General features: G+C 42.6%; 1 protein-coding gene across 1 annotated transcript in view; it reads right to left on the reverse strand.

Moving 5' to 3' along the window:
• Window positions 1-221: 221 nt before the first annotated feature.
• The window catches only part of dapk1 (death-associated protein kinase 1), a 179,956-nt gene continuing 155,644 nt past the window's right edge, over window positions 222-24,533 (reverse strand). The window contains exons 23-26 of the mRNA XM_055632928.1: window positions 20,644-20,782; window positions 20,149-20,269; window positions 13,495-13,683; window positions 222-1,709 (exon numbers count right to left, since the gene is read on the reverse strand). Of these exons, the coding sequence (XP_055488903.1) occupies window positions 471-1,709; window positions 13,495-13,683; window positions 20,149-20,269; window positions 20,644-20,782 (1,688 nt within the window). The 3' untranslated portion in view covers window positions 222-470. The remainder of the gene's footprint in view (window positions 1,710-13,494; window positions 13,684-20,148; window positions 20,270-20,643; window positions 20,783-24,533) is intronic.

Genomic DNA, 24,533 nt, shown 5'->3' on the forward strand with positions numbered 1-24,533 from the left:
TATTCCCCCGTTCATTGAGAATAAAGAGAGTATGGGTGAGTTGATGAAAAACTTGCAATAAAATTCACATTCTTGTAGAGGGTTTCTGCTAAACTCACTTTTGTTAACACAATTTTGTGAAGACATATGCACGATAAAGATATTCCTTACAAATCAGACAACTTATATATGGCAAATTCATAAAGTCTATCTGCATGAATGACAAATCTATTTCCATTCCATTTATTTTTTTTTAGTTAAAAACAGCCTGCCTTTAAAAAAAAGATTAGATTTGAGTTGATAACCCATTTAAACAGCAGGTACCAAAGAACCATGGTTTATTGTGTAGGAGTAAACATGTTCAGTGAATTTCACTGCTATCTCCTTGTAAAAGGAAGCAAGTTACAGTTCCAGGACAATATCTGTACACAAAAAATACATGTCTTAAAGTGAGAACTCAGTTAAAATTGCACCTCTTTTCCAGAATATTCTTATCTTGAAACCACTGAACTGATTGAATTATATGATGTTCCTCCATTGCAATTGGATATGGAGTTTTCATGCCCATTGGTATCTAAATTAACTTTGAAAACAGCTGAGGCCTTTAAAAGAAAGTCTGCAGCATCCCGACGACCTAGTCCTCTTAGTTTAGACATTAATAGCCCCACGGTATTTTCTGGTGAAAGTGCCCACTCAGTCAGTACAGCACTGGTTGGACTAGTAGGAAATGTCCCATTCGCTGAAATTCCATTCTGAGTGTTGAGTTTTGCAACAAGGTCAACAAGTCCCAAGTTTATAGCCAAGAGGCACCAGTCTTTACCCATGGGGTCGGGGGGATCCAGTAGGCGGCTAAGTTTGCGCCTCGTAAGTAGATTTAGTTCTGATACAGGGATGTCCATTCCAAGGTTACCTTGGGAATAAACATCGAGACAACCAAAGCAGAGAATGCTGCTAAAATTCTCCTTATAGCCACCCATAGTATTGGTGAGTGAAGTCTCTCTCTGAGTTTGAGCTCTGAAGAAGTCTCTAGGCTGGTAAACCATTACAGGTTCACTGTGTTCCCTGAGCTGCTGGGGACTCAAGTAATGCTTGACAGTCAGGAGCCCGGGTAAAGTGGTCACTATTAGATTGTCAATGATACTACAAATGGAATCCAGAAATAAACAACACCTTACTTTTTCTGTTTCCGGGCCCCTTACTTGTACTTCCAAACCTTGTCCGTGGTTGACCAGAAGGACCATAACTTCAGTCCCTTTGTTGGATATTTTTAATCCATTGGTCCATAACCTGACATCCAGCTCTCCTTCGGAGTTTTGCTGATGCACCCATCGACAAAGGTTCACCTGCACCTTGTGGAAAATACCACATGGATATGGGGCAAGATGTTCAACAGGCACAATGCGGACACCCCCATAAACCAACATTTCATCCTCTTCATCAGTCCACGATCTGTGCAGACTTTCCACTTTAATCAGTGCTGGAATATCCACCATTGATCCATTGGTTAAATCCCGTGCACAAATATCCATTGCATCCAGAATTTGCAACAACTCCTCTACGTCATTCTCTGATACCAAGTGTAGAATGTCGTCTATAGTGTAACGGCCTCTATAGTGGTGCAATGCCTTTTGATTTTCATTGGTCAGCAGCCTTCCAAGCACATTGGTGCACAGCCACCGAGGATCCAGGAGCACCACATCTTGGACGGTTTCACTTTGTAAAATGTTAATCTGACAAAAGCAGAGAAAATTGAGGGAAGGTTATTAATAGATTCAAAAATAATTAACTTGAATAAAGAATTCATCATAATTACTTGGGCCACAATGGAATTCCATTACAAAAGAACAAACACACATCTTAGCTAAATTGACACTGTGTTATGCACAATATACGCCCCTCCCACCAGGCACAACAAGGACAGAGTTCCCCTGACCCTCATCTTTCACCCCACCAGCCTCAGCATCCAACATATTATCTCCAACATTTCCATCACCGTCTATGGGATCCCACCATTAATCACATCTCCCCTTCTCTACCCCCTTCCACCTTCTGCAGAGACCACCCCATCCGCAGCTCCTTGGTTCACTCATCCCTTCCCACCCAAACCACCAACTCCCCAGGTACTTTTCTCTGCAAACGCAGGAGAGGCAATATCTGTCCTTATGCCTCCTGCCTCAATTCCATCGAGGGAAACCGACAGTCCTTTCAGGTGAGACAGAGGTTCACATGCATCTCCTCTAACCTCATCTACTGTAGCCACTGTTCCCAATGTGGGCTCCTGTACATCAGCAAGACCAAACGTGGACACAGCGACTGTTTCACTGACCAGTTGCGCTGTCTGCTCAGGCATATGGGATCACCCGGTTGCCAATCATTTCAACTCCCCTTCCCATACCCATACAGACCTCTCTACTAGGTCTCTTCCATTGCCAGAGTAAGGTCACACGCAAATTGGATGAACTGCATTGGGTAGCTTACAACCCAGCGGCATGAATGTTGAATTCTCTAATTTTAAGTAACTTCTACCTTCACTGCCCTCCCCCTTCCTCCACAACTTGTTGTTTAACCAGTTCCAAGGTTCACCACATCGTATCCTTCTTGAGATCACACCTTCCCAAACCAACAATGGGCCTACCAGGGCACCCACCCTGCATGAGGCCATTTGTGATCAGCCTGATAGGTCTTGTTCTTTTCTCGCCTCCAGCTCTTCACCTCACCCCCTACTTTCAGCATGAAGATGGGTCCTGACCTGAAACGTCACCCATTAATTTTCTCCAGAGATGCTGTCTGACCAGCTAAGATATTCCAGTACTTTGTATCTATGCTTTTGTTAATGCTTGCTAACAACATTAACTATTTTGTTTTATCAATATTATATCCCACCACTTAATCTTACTTGCCTATTTACTTAACCTAACTCTATCCATTCGTAGCCTCCTTATGTCTTTGTTACAACATAATTTCTTATTTTTGTGGCATGAACAAATTTAGCAAACATCCTAGCAATTATATATAGTTGATAAAAGTAGAGACCTCACTACCAATCCCATTGGCACACCACTCACTATATCTTGTCAGCCATACAGCACAGAAACAGGCTCTTTGGCCCATCTAGCCTATGCTGACCCATTACACTAGTCTCACATGTCCGTGTTTGGCTCATATCCTCTAAATCTTTCAAATCCATGCACCTGTGGAAATGTCTTTTAAATGCTGTTAAAGCACTTGCCTCAACTGCCTTCTCTGGCAGTTCGTTCCATATGAGATAATGTTGCCCTTCATTTCCCTCACCATAAACCTCTGTTCTCTGTCTTGATTCCTCTATGGGTAAAAGACTCCATGCATTCGTCTTATCTATTCTCCTCGTGATCTTATACATCTCTATAAGACTATATGATAACCCCTCATACCCAAGGATAAAATGCATGCTGACTTTTCCTTTTAACCTTGAGTTTAAAAAAAGTGCCAGGCTACAATGTCTTTAATAATAGCTTCTCATACTTGGTCTCTGAGAAATTAAAATCAAACTGACCTGTTATTTCCTGCTATCTGTTGTTTTTGAATAAAAGGATACCTTTGCCCTTTTCTAATCTAATGAAACCATCCCTGAATGTGGGGAATTTTGGAAATTAAAAATCATTGCATTTGCTGTATCACTAGCAAACTTCTTTTAACACACAATAACCATATAACCATATAACAATTACAGCACGGAAACAGGCCATCTCGACCCTTCTAGTCCGTGCCGAACACATAATCTCCCCTAGTCCCATATACCTGCGCTCAGACCATAACCCTCCATTCCCTTCTCATCCATATAACTATCCATATAACTATAACATATAACCAATGAAGCCACCTTGTTAGTCCACAGCTCCAACAATTTGCTCAGCACCACTATCCTGGCAATTATAATGTTCCCAAATTGCTCCATTCCTTTTCCTTCCTGTTTCATGCTATTAATTTAACTATTGTTTCAGAGAGACTTTTAAATTAACTGATTTCATTTCACACGATGCAAGAATTGGTAGACCCTATCAAATGCTCACCCAGTAGACTACATTGAGGTGAACATGCACTGAGGGAGAGCAGAGTCACATGTTATGTGTCTAGGCCTCAAATATCAGAAAAACATTCCTTTCGTAAATGACTACCACATAGGTTGCTGAATGCCTATTTGACTTGATCATGCCTCTTGAACTATGTGGAATTGTTTCTACAGAAGTGGATTTAATTGGACCACTGTCAGGTAGAATAAAAGGCCATACTTTGAGTTAGACTGACTGAAAAGTGTAATAACATAGAACCATAGAAAATAGGTGCAGGAGTAGGCCTTTCGGCCCTTCGAGCCTGCACCGCCATTCAATATGATCATGGCTGATCATCCAACTCAGTATCCTGTACCTGATAACAAATTAGCATTCTTGTTTACACTTTCACCCTCTCAATTTTTAAATCAATGACCAGGATGAAGATAACAGTGCATTAATACGTTACTGTACCTGTGTCAAATCTGGCAAGAAATCAGAAATAAAACTTGCTGGTCCTTGGAAGGATGCAAGGTACCATCACTTGTGGTCTTTACAATGTTGGCTGCAAATTTATTTCCTCAAGCTCCAACTCCAAATATTTGTGCATGTCGATGTTTCATATTTGACTAATGGTTCCTTGCAAGGGTGAATGCTATAACTGAGACTAGAAAGTCTGATTTGTCCTACATGTAGTATCACTAAAATATATCCAGAACCTCACACCTGCAAATCACACAGCTGCAATTTATCAAAGTAATTTCATGACATTTCTCGGTAGTTGAGGTTTATTATTTGGGTCACACCCGCAAAGTACATTCAATTTAACAGTTTTATTTAACAGCACAAAACAGGAAGAAAGATTCACACCCAAGAACCATTTGTTCACAACAGTGGAAACATCACACAACTACTGTTTCTGTGTCTGCAAATGTTACATATGCAAAATGGATGGATGGATGTTATTACTGGCGAGCCATCTCATTGATACCCTTAAAACTGAAAAGATTATGTAGAGTCCCAGGATTAGATTTACTTTTGTGCCGTTATTCTTTGGGCTCAGAGGCAGTTTGGTAAATGACTAAGAGTCAGGATGTTAGATCTGAAGACAAATGCAACGGATGGAACAGCAGATGCTGGTTTACAACTTGGTGTTTCGTGTAGCGATCTGTTGCTAGTTCAGCAGTTTTTCAACAAAATACATTAGATGGAGACAGAAGCCACTAGTTTCAGAAAGAAAATGAAGAGAGACTGCAGCTATATAGCAACTTGCACAACCTTAAGATGAATCAATAATCTTTATGTTTGAAATGTAGTCACTATTACAATGAACGAAAACACAGCAGCCATTCAAAAAATCCATGTTTTAGTGTTGGCTGAGGCACAAATGTTGACCATGGGACTGGGATTTATACACAGATATAACCTTTAGTTTAATGTATCTCCTGAAAATCAATATCTGAAGTTACAGCATCATCCCAATAATTTACTCATGTGAAAACCCAGATTGTATGCACGTCTTCGGATTCTAAGCTGAGAATTCAAGTGTAGCCTGAACTGACACTTTTGTTGTTGACAATTCATTTTCCACTGGAGTCAGGATTTGGATTAACTCAACGATACAAATGAGTCACTTCTTCACCCGGAATTTGATATAATGTTTATGGAAATATTTGCAATGGCAAATGTAAATGCCCGTATTCAAGTTGAATGATTGCAAAAGACTATGCCAAGTTGCTTTAGTGTTAAATTGTGAATAGTTCATCTGCAATTATCTTCCCTACTGAAAAAATGTATAACTTTACTGATAAACTTGCCAACCACTATCATCTCTGAGTAACAATTTACATCAATAGATAGAGAATAACACCATGCATATTACTAGCTCCTGCCAGATGGTGGAATCAAACACACAATTCAATTCGAAGAAGGGTCTCGACCAGAAACGTCACCCATTCCTTCTCTCTAGAGATGCTGCCTGTCATGCTGAGTTACTCCAGCATTTTGTGTCTACACAATTCTATTCTGTCCTGTGTTATAAAAGGAGGGGTCACAGTAGGTTTTAGACAATATGCCACTGTAGACAGGACTATCACAGATCCTAGAGATGCCATGAATCCCAAAAAGCAGAAAATGTTGTCAGGTTAGGCAGCATCGGTGGAGGGAGAGAAACAGTCAACATTTCAGATTGTTCCCAATCTAATAGCACTGAGGGAGTACAATTCCCAGAGGGTCTACAGCCGTGTAACGAAGTGGCTCACAATCTTCTAATGGGCAACAAATGTTGGACTTGCCAATGAATCCTAAATTTAAATAAGGATAAATTGTTAAAATAATGACTGTTCAATATATTGCAGCATTTTACATTAACAGACAACAGGTTGGCTTTAGAAAGCGGAAGAGACCTGCAATCTCCCATTTATTGGTGCAATCATTGCCAACAAATGCTTGATGGCAATTTGTTATGCCTTAACACATTTTTTGTGTGCATTTCCAATAGTTCAGTAAGTATAACAGGGGCACTGCAAAGTCATGATCCAGCTACAAATAATTCTTAAATCCAGTATCCTTTGCTCCGTCTTTTCGTTCTTCTGTATTTGGAAGTCACAACAAGGGTACGCTGTAGCCTGCATGTGTGCCGCAAGAACCCTTGCCCTGTTTGTATTTCAACAAATATGCAGCAAGAAACCGATAGTGGTTTAAATATTTGGGTTCCTGGAGGATTGCAAATTAATTAAAATTTAAAAAGTGCCATCAGTAAAGGGGTGAGTAATAGCAATTCAAATTGCTTCTAACGTTTCAAAGTGTTTGACCCTTTCAAAAGCGACCTAACAAACCAGCGTTGAATTTCTCTCTGACAACAATATTTTACTGTAAAACTAGTTTCCTGGCATAGGATAATATGGAACTAGATCTTACTTTAACTTTTCTGTAAAATATACGGAAACAATGCACAAACTTGTCAATGGGCCAGTCAAACTGTGTTGGTGTTTATGCGTTACATAAACAATTCTAATCAAGTACAGGTGCACAACCTTTTATCCGGAGTTCCGGAAACAGAAAAGCTCCGAAAACCGGACATTTTTTTCCAGGATGTCGTCTGCACACCAAAGCTCGCGTTTGGCGCCAAACTTGACCCGAAACGACCCACGGTCAATCCAGGTCTGTACTACTGTAGCGGCTGCCTCCTCCCCGGAGACCGGGGAGACACTTAAACATCTGTAAATCATTGCTTAAATGTTAGTCAGTTAGTTTGGAGGGCTTTTATGTGAGGGGGACGGGGGGTGAAGGGGGAAACTTTAATTCTTAGTCCCCTACCTGGTCGGAGAGGCGGGGAGCGGGCAATGCCTTACCGGGCCACCGTGCATGTAAGCTCCGCGGAGAGCTGCTGTGGCCGCCGACTTCCAACATCCAACAATTACCGGTTGGAGTTCCGACCCCGGCAACTCTACCCCTGGCTGCGCAGCGCTCCAAATCCAGCGCGACCCGCGGCCGGACGCCCGCAGCCCCAGCTCCGCGATGTTGTGTGTCGGCGGCCACAGCGCTCCGGAGCTTACCGCACGGCGACCCGGTAAGGCATTGCCCGCTCCCCGCTGGTATCCCAGCACTGCGGCGCCGATGACTACCAACATCGCGCAGCTGGGGCTGTGGGCATCTGGCCGCGGGCGGCGCTGGATTTGGAGCGCCACGCAGCCAGGGGTAGAGTTGCCGGGGTCGGAGCTCCAACCGGCGCCGCCCGTGGCCGGACGCCCACAGCTCCCAGCTCCGCGATGTTGGGAGTCGGCGGCCACAGCGCTCCGGAGCTTACTACACGGTGACCCGGTAAGGCATTGCCCACTCCCCGCCTCTCCGACCAGGTAGAGGACTAAGAATTAAAGTTTCCCCCTTCACCCCCCCCCACCACATAAAATCCCTCCAAACTAACTGACTAACATTTAAGCAATGAATTACAATGATTCCCCGGTCTCCGGGGAGGAGGCAGCTGCTCCAGACTTTTCAAGCCGCCCGCGCTACCTACCTAATCTACGCTAAACATCTTCCATTCGGAAATCCGAAAAATTCCGAAATCCGAGAAGTGTCTGGTCCCAAGGCTTTCGGATAAAAGGTTGTGCACCTGTATATCCATTCTGCTCCCATCAATTAAGAGTTTGTTATCATTTTGTTTTTGTAATTTACAATGGTCACAAGCACATGATTAATGTGTTGCCAGATGCACTTAAAACACAATGTGTTTATCAGAGATTGAATAAAGATAAATTAATTAACGGCAGAACTACTGCAATAGCATAATTTTCTTTTAAACAAGAGGAAACAGGATGCAAGCTACATTGTCTGGATACTGATTGCTACTGAGTGTCAATGGTGAAACAATTGTCTCAATTTAAGTTTAAGGATAAGGGGGAAGTCTTTTAGGACCGAGATGAGAAAAACATTTTTCACACAGAGTGGTGAATCTCTGGAATTCTCTGCCACAGAAGGTACTTGAGGCCAGTTTATTGGCTATATTTAAGAGGGAGTTAGATGTGGCCCTTGTGTGTATGGAGAGAAGGCAGGTACAGGATACTGAGTTGGATGATCAGCCATGATCATATTGAATGGCAGTGCAGGCTCAAAGGGCCGAATGGCCTACTCCTGCACCTATTTTCTATGTTTCTCCAATTCTGTGACCTGCATATTTAACAGACAACTTCATTAACATTCCCCCTGTGCAATGAAATATTTCTAACTAGAAAATTTATAATTAGCAATGATGAATTCCACTTTTGCTGTACATGTTTCCTTTGTCGGCAGTCCCTTAGATTAAGACACAACACAGATGCTGGAATCTTGAGCAAAACATAAAGTGCTGGAGGAACTCTGAGGGTGGGGCAACATCTGAGGAGGGAATGGACAGGTTGGTTTGGGCCGGGACCCTTATTCGTACTGGGAATGTCCCGACCCGATACATCATCTGTCCATTCCCTCCACAGATGCTGCCTGACCCACTGTGTTGCTCCAGCACTTTGTTTCCCCCAGAATCAAGGATGACCTGCTTCCTCTCCAACGTTGTGGGTTATGAGGTGCCAGTGAGTGTCACACAACAAAAGATGCTTCTAAGGTAAATGGGCAATTTGTGTGCTCTTCTGTGTGCTCGATGCATGGTCTTGTAGGTTCTCAACACCATACCAAATGCTCCTTCTCCACTTTCAGTGGTTATGAGTTAAAGGTTCCCAGTCAGATGGGATCCTACACATCAAGAAAGCTTTGACCACACTTTTGATTCTTTTCCAACGTCCGCCTGGTACTCTCTTTCCATGGCAGAGCTGGAATAGATTGTCCATTTTGAGAGCCTCAGATCAGGAATGCAAACAACGTGCCCAAGATTAACCTCAGTGCTGGGAAGTATGACCTGGGTATAACTGCATTTCGTTGTCTCTGTACTGTACACTGCACAATGACAATAAAGTTGAATCTGAATCTAAATCTGGGTAGGGATACTAAAGTATGGGAGATAAAAAAATGAATCAATGAATGGAAGAGCTCAGGAGGTCAGGCAGCATCTGTTGGGGAACGGAATTATCGACTGGGTTCATGTCAACTCCTGGTCAAGCAATCTATTTGTTCTGTTACTCTGCATTTTCCTACAGCCTTCTTAAAGATTTTGCCATATGCCCGTCCAAATCCCCTTTGACAATCTTTAATGACCGTGCTTGCAACAATGCCCACAGGCAGTAAGTTCCAGATCGACCAGAGAGCAGTTTTAATTATATTAATCCCATTTGAAACCGTCACACATCCAACTCCTCATCCTGATCTCTGGGTGGAATCAGTCAGCCTGCTTCCATTTACACTATATCTTGAATTTGAAAACTTAAATTCTATGGAGCCCGTTTCTTCTTCTCAGACTGCTGCTTGAGTGATTTAAAATGTGAGGCTATTAGCCTTAGTATACACTGCTGTATGCTAAAAATACAATTCTAATCATTTCTACAAGCAGAAGTCTAATGCATCAAAATCAGGATCATTGGTGCTTTATGAGTGGGTACCACTTCCAGCAGCTTTTGACACAGTGAAGAATGAAAAAACTAGGAATGTTTATGGAGCACCAAAAGTGAAATTATCAAATCACTTTCTCCATAATTTCCACTGTCCAAAGTTTGCAACAATGTGTTCCAGGCTTGGCCATTTAAAATTACAAATAAACAATTTACTGGAATGTTCTGTTAAAGACACCCTCTTTTTCGTAGGGTGTCACAGGATAGTAAACAATCATTGTAGCAACTCCACTGCAATCAGCGTAAGTACACACAGGCCAACATAGATGGAAACTCAATTGACGTAATTGGAGTACTATGTTTACTGCAAGTAAGAATTTCATTGTTCTGTTTTCGACATATGACAATAAAACACTCTCGGCTCTTGACTCTTAGAGGCAATAGCAAATACCACATTTTCCTCAGAAAGACGTTTCCAGGACAGATGGTGCCCAAAGATATTTGGAAAATAGATTATTTTTTTGAGATAAGTGTCTCCTTTGTGGGAAAAGAATGCATGCAGAATTGTTTCTAAGGCAGAAAATCTAAGCGGAAATGCAGGCTGAGATGACATAGCCAGCCATCAGATGCAATGTGGCTAGGAATTAGAGGACTGGTGATGACAGATGGCCTCAAAGAGGTGTTAGTATCAAAGGGAGACCCTGTAATAAATGGATGCTGTCCATTGCCGAGGTCTCCAAAGCAATTGACAGCCAAGTGGGGAAAGCAATGTCGCATGTAGCTGATCTGCATTCTTCCTTACTTTGAATGAATGGGTTAAGAGTTTTGTTTATTCATATGGCTGTATGGTGACCACATATTTCACTGTACCAATTAGTGCATGTGACAATAAATGTCTCTTGATTTCTCACCTCTGTCTTTTGGTGGAATTGTCATCTCTAAAGTCTGTATATTAATGCCATGCTCTAGACATTTAGCAAAGTGCATGGACTACATCTATAAACTGAACAGGCCATTTTCCTCCAACAGTTGAAACATTTATAAAAATGCTTCAGTGCAACGTGGGACAGATGTGTGGATGATCCTTTGCTCCAGAACATTTGCCAAACATGGCAAGATCTTTTAAGATGATTGTATAAAAAGGTGCGCTTTCCTTAATTGGCTGACTTCTTTAGGTTTATAAATCTTAGAAGGAATTTTGAACTAAATGATGGAGGTTTAAACTTTCAGTTGCAGACATCAATCAACATGCTTTTTTAAAACCAATGAAGTTTTAAACATTGTAGGGACTGAGAGATAAAATGTCGCCTTAGTCAAAATTCAATCATGGTGAATTTTTCAAGCGAATCAAGCTGTTAAAATTTTTTACTTGATTAAAGTAAGAATAGTTTTAATTAGATCCCGTCTAAATTGCAAGGAATGGTTTTATTATTTATTTTGAATATACATTTATACATTGCTTGATTCTGTTTCTGCAATAAGCTTGTACTGAGGAACGGTTCTCAGAACCTGTATAGTTACTTAGCAATAACATATTGTGAAATGTGACAGGAGGGGAGGGAGAGAGAGAGGGAGTAAAAGAGGAAAACAATGCTTAAATCATCAGGTAACTGATTGCAAAGCCCATGGGGAGGCTGATTTTAAAACAATCTAGTTAGATACTCAGATTTACACCCGACAGAGTGATTACAAGACAGACTGAGACTAACCGAGTGGACAGTGACAGACTACGGAAGCGCTGCTTACAAATCATGAAGCAAAGAGGGAGCAGTGGGGTATTCCATATTGTTTTACAAATCGTTTTGAGAAAGCCGACAGGTGTCACTTTCTGCTGGCAGTGGCCTGGAGAAATTTTGGGACTGTTTGCTCCACCCAAGAGGATGAACTCGTGGAGCACGGAAGGGGATAATTCAATTGGGGAGGTCCCCAACTAGGACTGGATACACACAAATGGACAGAAGCAGACCCATCACACTGCTGCAGCCACTGCCACACATAAAGATTCAAGAAAGATGCCTCCGCAGCAGATGCAACAATGCAGGAGATGTATACAGAAGATGTATTCCTCAACCCCAGAACGCCAGCCGCCCTTTCAGATGAAACAGAGGTGTTCATGCTTCTCTTCAGCCCTCATCTACTGCATTCGGTGTTCCCAGTGTGGCCCCTTTTACATCAGCAAGACCAAGTGTAGACAGAGAGATCATTTCACCAAACACTTGTTCTCGGCTCGCCAAGGCCTGCTGGATCTCTCGGTTGCTAACTCAGCTTCTCATTCCCATTCGAACTTGGGCAAGGCCGCACACAACTAGAGGAACGGCACCTCATATTCCGCTCGGGTGACATATAATCCAATAGTATGAACAGCAAATTCTCCAATTCTAAGTAATACCCCCAACCTCCTCTCTCTTTCCTGTGCCCACCCAGCCCAAAATTGTAGATTTAACCTGGAAAGGTGTGGGGTTAGTAAAATGTGGGTCTAAATTGATTAAGAATGATAGAGAGCTGTTTGATTAAACTGTAACATGCGGATTGACCTAAGCAAAAGGCCCAGCACCTGCCATGTTCATGAGAGGTGGTTGTTTGGCCAAATAAGACAAAACCTTGAGTGGAGAGATAATCCTGGCTGGATTAATTAAAATTAGTCTGGTTTGCAATCCTGGGAATCCAAATGCACTAATGCTGAAGAACCTAATCTAGGTTTAGCTATCAAGAAACAGTTGTGCGACTCATGACATTCAGTATACGAGTAAGGGAAGGATCTCCCATTATCTCAGTATAAGGTGAATAACATTACGGCCATGAGAGAGGATAGGAACATTCAACAGAAACAGTGCTTGAAAGGGATTTCACAGTACAGAGAATTCCTCAAATGGAATATAGACAGACTGGGTCCCATAATCTGCACACACCAGTGTTGAGTTGAGTTTATTGTCACGTGTACCGAGGTACAGTGAGAAGCTTTTGTTGCGTGCTAACCAACCCAGTGGGAAATGGGAGGCTGATTAGTGTGGCTTCAAGTGGACCACTGTGTATAGTGAAGATTATTCCATCCAATTCAGAACTGATTCACACTGTCTGAAGGAGAGTTGGACAAAATTGTGCCACTACTCGAGGAACTCAATTCTTATATGGTGGAATGACAAGTCAGAAAGTGCATTTCTGCCCCACAAAAGCTCAACATGTTTTGTAGCTGATCCAAATGATTCAGCCGTACAGATAAAGAATAAGCAATAATAGATATGCTTCTGATTTACCTGATAATGAACCATCTATTGATTATTTTGTCCTCCACAAAGATTATAGTTAAATTCATTTAAAATGGCACCATGAAACGCCTTTCTAGATTTAATTTCACAGGTAGATCATACAATAAATGGCTATCACATGGTCAATTTGGTTTGCAAAGATGGGAAAGGTAGGTTTAGTCAGTACAGGCCATTTAAAAACCGTTAACAAAACACTAACGTCGACAGTTTATGAACTTGACACAATTATAAGCAGGACACACTTACTTCTCCCAAACTGTGCAGCTGCTGGGCGATCTCCCTCAGATCCTCTTCACTGACTAAAGGATTAATTTGGTCCTGAACATCGTATACAAATTGTTGCCATGACATAAATTGGTTTGGCCCATTTTGCTTCCTCCAAGAAGGTAGAGTAGAGATGATTTTCTCACAAAGGAATGTCATAGACAGACAATCCTAAAAAAAGATTCAATACACAGTGTCTTATTAATGTTTGCTAGCATTATAGAACATTGTAAGCAAATTTCAAATCGAACATCGTAATTTTACCCATACTTCAACTTCTACCTAAATGCAAACTGATATCAATGTAAACCATACGATTTTTCAGCTACGTCTTTTGGAGGTGGTAACTTGCATTGAGCTACCACTTATGGCTTTGATTTAGACCATTGACTCCATTGCCATGGAGAATGTAAGCAGCGTATTTCACTCACATTTAGTCCTTGTGGCATTGTATTAGTGATCGGTCTAGTATCACATGCTGCCATCTCATGTACTTGCTCAGCACAAAAACATTCAGCAGCTGAAAATTTATTTATTTAATCCCTTACTGCATGTGGGATTCTTTACAGCGGTGAGATTGAGCACAGATTAGGCAACTGTTTCACCAAACACGTACTCTGTTCACCAACGTCTGCTGGATCTCCTGTTTGCTAACCATTTTAATTCCCCTTCACATTTCCATACTGCTATTTCTGTCCTTGGCCTTCTCCATTGCCTGCGAGGCCACAGGCAAATTGGAGAAACATCACTTCATATTCCATTAATACAGCTTACAAACCAATGGTATAAACACTGAATTCTCCAATTTCAATAGGTCCCTCACCGCTTATTGCACCACTCTTGTTTGTTTTTTGAGTCTGTCTGTCTATCTATCTACTATTAAAGAGTCTTGTTTCTATATATATATGTGTGTGTGTGTGTGTGTGTGTGTGTGTGTGTGTGTGTGTGTGTGTGTGTGTGGGGGGGTGTGTGTGTGTGTGTGTGGGGGGGGGGGGGGGGATAGGGGGGGGGGGGGGGGGGAGGGTGGGGGGAGGAGGGTGATAGAGGGGGGCAGGTGGGTGCAGGGAGGGGAGAGGAGTTATGGAGGGAGGGAGGATGTGACTGAGGGTAGGGGAAAGGAGAGGAAGGGATAGGGGAGGGGAGGAGAAGAGGGGAAAGATCCTGGGAGGGGAGAGGAGTTATAGTGGGAGTAAATGAGGGTAGGGGAAAGGAGAGGGAGGGAGAGGTGAGGGAGTGATTGGGGGAGGGGAGGAGGAGAGGGGAAAGAAGAGGGAGGGTGGAGGAGGGAGTGCTGGAGGATGAGTGGAAATGAGCTGTGCCCGTGCAGTTGGGAGCTATGGATGAATGGTAGAATACTGCATTGGGGGAACGGGTGAGTGGTGGAATATATTGCGTTGGGGGAGCAGGTAACAATTTCATTGTTCTATCTGGGACACATGACAATAAAACACTCTTGACCGCTTGATCAAGACATCACAACACTTGTGCCTCAATTCCTTAGTTTCCATGACCTTCCATGACATGCAGTATAATGTGGATAAATGTGAGGTTATCCACTTTGGTGGCAAAAACAGGAAAGCAGACTATTATCTGAATGGTGGCCGATTAGGAAAAGGGGAGATGCAGCGAGACCTGGGTGTCATGGTACACCAGTCATTGAAGGTAGGCACGCAGGTGCAGCAGGCAGTGAAGAAAGCGAATGGTATGTTAGCATTCATAGCAAAAGGATTTGAGTATAGGAGCAGGGAGGTTCTACTGCAGCAGTTGTACAGGGTCTTGGTGAGACCACACCTGGAGTATTGCGTACAGTTTTGGTCTCCAAATCTGAGGAAAAGGACATTATTGTCATAGAGGGAATGCACAGAAGGTTCACCAGACTGATTCTGGGATGTCAGGACTTTCATATGAGGAAAGACTGGATAGACTCGGCTTGTACTCGCTAGAATTTAGAAGATTGAGGGGGGATCTTATGGAAACGTACAAAATTCTTAAGGGGTTGGACAGGCTAGATGCAGGAAGATTGTTCCCGATGTTGGGGAAGTCCAGAACAAGGGGTCACAGTTTAAGGATAAGGGGGAAATCTTTTAGGACCGAGATGAGAAAAACATTTTTCACACAGAGAGTGGTGAATCTCTGGAATTCTCTGCCACAGAATGTAGTTGAGGTCAATTAATTGACTATATTTAAGAGGGAGTTAGATGTGGCCCTTGTGGCTAAAGGTATCAGGGGGGATGGAGAGAAGGCAGGTACAGGATACTGAGTTGGATGATCAGCCATTATCATATTGAATGGCGGTGCAGGCTCGAAGAGCCGAATGGTTTACTCCTGCATCTATTTTCTATGTTTCTCAGTAAAAACAGAAGCATTCATTTATATCTCCACCATCTCGTACCTGTCTGTTCATACAGATGGCCATATTGATCTTTCAGGGGAGCTATTATTACCTTAGTCGTCCTTTTAATCTGAATATACCCAGAGAATTTCTTAAGGGGCTGTCCCACTTGGGCGACCTAATTGGTGAGTTTAGAAGAATTTGAAAAAAACATGTTGAAGACCTCCTTCGACTATGTTGAAGACCAGCTTTGACTAGACCCCTTCTACCCCTATCCTACCCCTTCCAAAGTCCACAATCAGTTCCTTGGTATTGCTGGTGTTGAGAGCCAGGTTATTGTGCTGGCACCATTTGGTCAATCGGTTGATCTCACTTCTATACTCTGACTCGTCCCCATCAGTGATACGTCCCACCCGAACTTGATGATGGAGTTCGCACTATGTCCGGCTACGCAGTCATGTGTATAGAGTGAGTAAAGCAGGGGGCTGAGCACGCAGCCTTGAGGTGCTCCCGTGCTGATTGTTATCGAGGATGACACATTTCCACCAATACGGACAGGCTGTGGTCTGTGGATGAGGAAGTCGAGGATCCAATTGCAGAGGGATGTGCAGAGACCCCGATCTAAGAGCTTGGTAACCAGCTTGGAGGGGATGATGGTATTAAATACCAAGCTGTAGTCAATGAATAGCAGCCTGACATATGAGTTTTTGTTGTCCAAGTGGTCCAGTGCGGAGTGGAGAGCCAGCGGTAAGCGAACTGCAGTGGGTCCAGGTTTTTGTCGAGATAGGAGTTGATTTGCTCCATGATCAACCTCTCAAAGCACTTCATCACCACAGACGTTAGTGCCACTGGTCGATAGTCATTGAGGCACGTCAGTCACCTTGCTCTTCTTGGGCACTGGCATTATTGATGCCCTTTTAAAGCAGGTGGGAACCTCAGACCTCAGAAGTGAGAGGTTGAAAATGTCCGTAAAGACTCCAGCCAGTTGGTCCGCACAGGTTTTTAGAACACGGCCGGGTATGCCATCAGGTCCAGGCGCTTTTCGAGGGTTCACCCCTCTGAAGGATTTCCTGACGTCGGCCTCCGTGACTGAGACTGAAATACCATCACAGCAAATGGGGGCTCGGGAAGGCACATCAGTGTTTTCCCTATCAAAGCATGCGTAGAACGCATTGAGCTCGTCAGGGAGTGATGCTTCGCTGACATTTGAGCCGCCTCCTGATTTCGCCATGTAGGAGGTGATGGCATTCAAACCCCGCCACAGCTGCCGAACATCTGTCTCATCCTCCAGCTTAGAGCAGAAATCTCTTTTGATGGCCTTACCAAGGTCGTATCTGGACTTCTTGTAGACCTCTGCATCACCAGACCTGAATGCCTGGGATCTGGTCTTCAGAAGAATGCGGATCTCATGGTTCATCCAAGGCTTCTGGTTAGGAAACACTCGGAAGGTTTTTGTTGGGTTGCAGTCCCCCACACATTTCTTTATGAAGTCTGTAACAACTGTGACGTATTCATTCAGCGAAACCCTCTGAGTTTCTCCAGCATTTTGTGCCTACCTTCGATTTTTACCAGCATCTGCAGTTCTTTCTTAAACATTTCTTCCAATCGACCCGTGCAAGTTCCTGCCTAATGCCTCTAAAATCAGTCTTACCCAAACACAGGACCGTAACTTGTTGTCCAGTCCTATCCTTCTCCAAAACAACTTTCAAAAACGAACAGAATTGTGGTCACTGGTCCTAAAGTGCTCCCCCACTAACATGTCAGTCACTTGACCTATCTTGCTCCTGAAGGGGAGCTCCAGTTATACTCTCTCTATGAGGTTCCTATTGATTAAGCAATGATGCGGAAGTGAGAGCTTCAAGTTCTTTGGCGTTACTACCAATGATGTGTTATGAACCAAACACATTGATGCGACAGCCAAGAAAGACACACCAATGCCTCTTCATTCCGGAGGAGACCGAGGAAATTTGGCTGGTCTCCAGTGATTTTTACAAATCTCTACAGATGCATCATAGAAAGCATACTATAGGGTTACATCACATTTTGATTTGGGAACAACCTTGCCCAAGACTCCACAAAAATGGCAGAGAATTGTAGATGTATCCCAGTCCATCACACTGACAGACTTCCTCATCTACACTTTATCTTGCCCTGGAAAATCAGCTAACATAATCAAAGGCTTGTCCCATTCCTTCTTCTCCCTGTTCCCGTCTGGCAGAAGGTACATAAGCTTAAAATCGAGCATCACCAGACTGAGGAAAAGCTTCTCCACTTCTGTTATCAAGCTTCTGAAAGGCCCTTCCATAAGCTAGGGTACTGGCCAATTCATCTCTACCCCATTGAGAACATTGGACAATATCTATGAAATTGATGCACTACAATGCTGAGAACTACATTCTGCACTCTGTATCTTCCCCTTTGCTCTGTGTACTTGAGTATGACTTGGTTGTATTAATGTAATGTATATCTGATCTGTTTGGAAGCATGCAAACAAAGCTTTTCATTGTACATGTGATAATAATAAACTTAAACCTGCACCCAATGTAGCTTTCTTGGACACATTTAACAGGCATATGATATGCAAACCTTCATCAATCGGAACATTGTGTATGTCAGGAAATCACGTGGCAGCTTTTTTAGAACTTCTGTTAGGCGACGTTTGTACAGTGTGCAATTCTAATGACCCAATTACTGGAAGGATACAGAGACTGTGGGTGGGGTGCTGAAGACGTTTACTAGAATGCTGCTTGGATTAGAAGGCATTAGGTATAAGGGGAGGTTAGACTATTTGGATTGTTTCTTCTGGTGCATTGGAGGCTGAGTAAATAAAGGTAGTGTATACAATTATGAGAGGATAGATAGGGTATCCAGTCAGAACCTCTCTCTCTCGCGGTAGAATTTTTCAAATATTTCAAGTGCAGTTTAACCAGTATTTTGTAAAGTTGCAAGGGTAACTTTTAAATTCCATGCCCAGACTAGAGTTATTCTAGATGCTCGAGATAATTCAAATGCTTGCAGCAGAGGCAACGCAGCGTGGCTGGAACACCAAAGTCTATCCAGTTGAAGTGGGATGCAGAGGATTTGTTGCGTCATCTACAATCAGACTGCTGAAGGAGCTTGGAATCCACGGTCAGGCTCTGCGGAAGACCATAAGATCACTCTCAGAGGCGGCTGAAAGAAGCAGCCGGTGGATTTGGCTCAAGCGGAATGACCCATGCTGGGCCCCAAGTACGTCAGGGTGAATCTTTGGGATGGTTTGACACGGGACACGCGCTGAGGGCTGATCATCCTGCAGCGGGCCGCCCTTGTGGAGGGTGTATAGTGTTAAAAGGCCGAAACACCCAGTGATGCAAGGGTACACTACTGATGATGTGCCCTGTGCCCAACTATCCTGAAGGTTACACAGGCCAAGATATATGTATCACCCCCCCCGCCCCCCACCGATGTTGAGCGTCTACCACTCTCAACAATCAACGGATGTCGTGAAATGCTCCCCACTTATTGGCACAAGGGACTTTTAACATCTAGTCCTGTGTATTAAATTCAGGTATTCCACACAGTGAGTGGTAGGTGCCTGCAATGCATTGCCAAGCAGATATTATAGTGGCATTGAAGAGGCTTTTGGATAGGCGAAGGTGCAGAAATCATGGCCAAAGGGCCTGTTCCTGTACTCTTCTATATTGTCTAATTACTCATGGTGGAGAATTTCAGAAACGGATCACATGTTGGAACAGGATAGGCTTTTTGGCTTGAATGTGCTACAAAGGCTAAACTGCTTCCTCACACACACTGTACAGGCATGGAGAATTCCTGGCAACAATTCTCAAAAGTTGCTGATCTTTGTGGACAAACCGGCTAATTGATTGCATCACATTAAGTAGAATCATGACACATATACTACGTTAAGTGCTCATGCTCAACACATGATGAACTGCGACTCTGACTAATGCTTCCCTTCCCTATCTCAAAGGGCACTGAACCCATGTGCCAGTATTGAAGTCCAGCTAACTCCACACTAGCACTTGTGCACAATGAAAATTGCACAAAGCAGGAATCAGCATTCTTAGGAAAGGGGGAAAAAAAGCAGACTTAAGTGAGACACTGAATCTAAAGGTATAGTTGTGCATGAGTTAACCATAATTGTTTGGCTTACTTTCACTAGGACCAAGAAAGATAAGGGTTCTATACTAGAAAACTAAACTACCCAAGGCGTATCATGACACTGAACTTCTTCCTTGGTTACTTTAACACTACTTTTCCTCGATTGACCAATTTATTTATACCATATGGTGTAGGATACTTACAGAAATGATCCTAGTCCTCAACTCTAGCAGGTGATTTCGCAGCATCTTCATGTCTTTAGATCCAGAAGCACCAGCATCAAGAACAAATAGTCGATCAGATATTTGCATATCGTTTCCAAATCTGAGATGCAAAAAGGTAATTATATATTTTTAAATCTGCCCTATGGAATATAATTTAACAAATGTTTCACAAACATACCCCATACTGCTGGCAATAAAAGTAGAAATAAGACCCTCTCTCATATCTAGGAAAATAATAAAAAATATTTTACAAGAAGTGAATCTGGGCAGAGGCAAATGTAAGAGGTGTTTGAGCAAAAAGAGTTTACAATCAGCAATAACACAAATGAACAATTAGTTTTTGAGCTGTGATTTATCAGGACCAAACCATTTGGAGAAATCTTTGTGAATATTTGTTCAAACAGTGCCATAGAACCAGATGGGGGAAGTGAGAGGAAGGAATATTAATGTGCTGAAAACATATTGACAACGTACCTGCTTTTCAATTCCTTTAGAAGTGATAGACCTTTGTCATAAACAAATTCCCCACCAAATGAACGAGGACAGTTTACGATGTCTGCATGTGTGGCAACAAGGACAATCTCCAAAGCATTTTTCAGCTTTCCACCGAAAGCTGTAAAGAAAATAATTTATTTTCACTACAAACATTGATCATTATTGATCATTATTTTGCTAGGAGTAGAGTATCCATTCATTTACTATTCTGATTGTTGGCTATAATTCATTTCTTCAGCTATAGTGTAGGACTATAATTTCCCAACTGGAAACTAAATTTAAATTGAGACATGAACTCAAAATCGTAAAGCATGGCTTCACAGAAAACAGAAGTTGGAATCTATTTATTCCCTGCATACATTTTGCCCTCTAATATCATTGGTGTTTTTTATCCTCCACTTTCTGTATTAATCCCATATCTCATGACACCCTCAAATCAACAATAATGACAAAGCGTATCGAGAATTCAATAGGTTTCACGACTCCTTGAGTGAATAAATTTCCCTTTAGTGCAGTCATAAATGACCCATCTCTTATTTTGAAAACGTGACTTTTCCTTCCAGACATCTTGGAAGGGCAACTTCCTGCACAAATTTAGCCTGTTGAGTTCTCTTAGAAATTTTCAATGTTATCTTTTATTCTTCAAAACTTGAAAGAATCTTCTCAATCTTGAAGAAAAGACCTTCTATCCTAAACAACCACTCCATTTAATTGTTTTTGCACTTTGCAAGAACAACTATATCCATTTTTTGGGCAAGGAGATCAAAATTGTACACAATATTCCAAGGGACTTTCTTTTTTTGGGAAAACATCATTACTCTTGTACTCAAATACTCTCTTGGTGATGCCTTTCTAAGCGCAAGGTGCACATGCTTTTAGCAACCTGTGTACAATCTCTTTGAACACTTCCCAATCACTCACCATTGGACCAATACTCACCTTTTCTATTTTCTCCACCAATGGATAACTACTACATTTCCAAATTATTATCCATCTGCCATATATTTGTATATCCTTGAGGTCTTAGTCATAGAGTGATGCATTGTGGAGACAGGCCCTTCGGCCCAACTCGCCCAAACCGGCCAACAATGTCCCAGCTACACTAGTCCCACTACCACTAGTCCCACTTAAAAAAAAAACAGGAAAGCAGACTATTATCTAAATGGTGGCCGATTAGGAAAAGGGGAGATGCAGTGAGACCTGGGTGTCATGGTACACCAGTCATTGAAAGTAGGCATGCAGGTGCAGCAGGCAGTGAAGAAAGCGAATGGTATGTTAGCTTTCATAGCAAAAGGATTTGAGTATAGGAGCAGGGAGGTTCTACTGCAGTTGTACAGGGTCTTGGTGAGACCACACCTGGAGTATTGCGTACAGTTTTGGTCTCCAAATCTGAGGAAGGACATTATTGCCATAGAGGGAGTGCAGATAAGGTTCACCAGACTGATTCCTGGGATGAGAAGAACTTTTTTTCACACAGAGTGGTGAATCTCTGGAACTCTCTGCCACAGAGGGTAGTTGAGGCCAGTTCATTGGCTATATTTAAGAGGGAGTTAGATGTGGCCCTTGTGGCTAAGGGGATCAGAGGGTATGGAGAGAAGGCAGGTACGGGATACTGAGTTGGATGATCAGCCATGATCATATTGAATGGTGGTGCAGGCTCAAAGGGCCGAATGGCCTACTCCAGCACATAATTTCTATGTTTCTATGTCAGGACTGTCTTATGAAGAAATACTGGATAGACTTGGTTTATACTCTCTAGAATTTAGGAGATTGAGAGGGGATCTTATAGAAACTTACAAAATTCTTAAGGGGTTGGACAGGCTAGATGCAGGAAGATTGCGCCCGCTGCTGAAGTCGGACTCCGGGAAAGGCCGCTCCAATCCAAGCTGTTAGGCCGCAAGAGGGGGAGGCGGAGAAGCGACATGCAAAAAATCACCTCTACTTCGAGGAAATGACTGAGAAACGGTTTCCCCCATTTCCCCCCCCCAACACCCCCCACATAAAACACACCGAAAGACAAAAAAACACTCGGACATACAATAAAAACAAAAAAAGTCGAATTAACAAACCCTCTGCTGACGTGTTATTAATGTTTAATAGTAAGATTAAACGAGAACTTACCAGTTCGAAGTTTGATCGTTAGTTTATGAGGAGTACGTTGAGAGAATACGTGAAGAACCCCGCCAGGACGCATGCGTATTATTCTTCAAAGCAGCGGTGTGAAATCACAGATAACTGTAATGACTGAACGTAGTAAGATTAGAGAAGAAAATACCAGTTGAGTATATGATCAAGGGTGGGAGCGGAGGGCACGTATTCCCTCAACGTACTCCTCATAAAATACCGATCAAACTTCGAACTGGTAAGCTCTCGTTTAATCTTACTATTTTACTTCGGAGTCACGTGAGTGACTACGTGAAGATTTCAAAGCTCTGTGATTTCATGCCATGGAAACGAGTCCATGCATCACATCTGCCTTAATTGACTGTGGGAGGAATTGTGTTAACATGTTTAGACATGAATCCAACATTGAAATCCATGATAAATTGTTAACAACAAATTATAGCTCCTATTTATGGGGTGAAATTATATTACAGAAATTAAAATTGGCTCTGCAAAGTTCCAGTTTAACTACAGGTTTGTCGTAGAATAGTTGGAACATTTTCCCCTGATCCATCCTGCTGTCTCGAGGATTTCGTTCATTGGTACCAACCCCATAGCTGCCGATGTAGTTGCAGCCCTGGTGGAATAAGATTTGAATATGTTAGTATCCACCCCAGCTGTTGTTAAAACCTGTTTCAGCCATCTGGAAATAGTTTGAACTGACACTTTTTTATGGGTTGTTTGTGGCTGATTAGTAGTGCCATCTCATAGCCTCAGATGTTTTTGGTGTTCTCCATATAGAACAATAATTGTCTTATTATACAGAGACGATATCTGTAGGGTAATCCCTAAATTCTATTTTGAAGCCTGATGATCCCGGTCTGTTCTGTTTGACTAATTCGTAATATGAAACGTTATATTCCTTTTGAAGAAGTCATATAGTCCAGCCTTAACTTATGTACAACTGTACCCTTAGTGCCGTGACCAAAGCCATCAGCATGACTGTTTTGTGCGTCAGTCTTTGCAGGGACAGAGCTGTTGCTGCAGACCAATTCCTTAGCAACGTTAGGGCAATATTCATATCCCATTTAGAGAGTACCTAGTTCTTGGGGGATTGATCTTAAAAATTCCCGTCATAAGTTTGGTTACCATGGGTGAGTCCCAACAGAATGACGCTCTGATCCTCGCCATAGATATGTTGAAAGGGCACTTCTGGCGCAGTTAATGACACTGTAACTGAGCACCTCATCATAATGGAGGACTGCCAGGAATTCGAGAACAGACGTTATGTTCATCAAACTGTAGGTGATGTTGTTTCTGTGACAATATATCTCCCATTTCCTGATGTATACCGGATATAGTTTTTGGTGGACAGTCTGTGGCCCGCTGAGATAGTTTAATGTTCAGTCCGCCAGTCCCAGTTGCAGTAGAGGTTTCTTCAGACTCTACAAATTGATAGGTTTGTTGTTTTTGACATGGATGGGTTCCCCTGTTACGGGATGAAACAATAATCTGGTTGTTTCAGGATGGTGATGCATGGTTAAACCCCATGTTGAGTATCACAGGGAACCATGGTTAAGTAGGCCAATCGGCACTACCAATTAACAGACGCTGAGCCTTGTTGTATTTTTTGTAATACCCGACTGATGATGCAGAAAAGGAGAGAATGCATAGATAAACAATTGCCCCCTCAATGTAGTGAAAAGCATCTGTCCCTGCTGGCTCAGGGTCTGGTTCCCAAGAAACACAGTTTGGTAACTGGTGAT

This window comes from Leucoraja erinacea, chromosome 3 (genome assembly GCF_028641065.1).
Source record: "Leucoraja erinacea ecotype New England chromosome 3, Leri_hhj_1, whole genome shotgun sequence".
Taxonomy (NCBI): Eukaryota; Metazoa; Chordata; class Chondrichthyes; order Rajiformes; family Rajidae; genus Leucoraja; species Leucoraja erinaceus.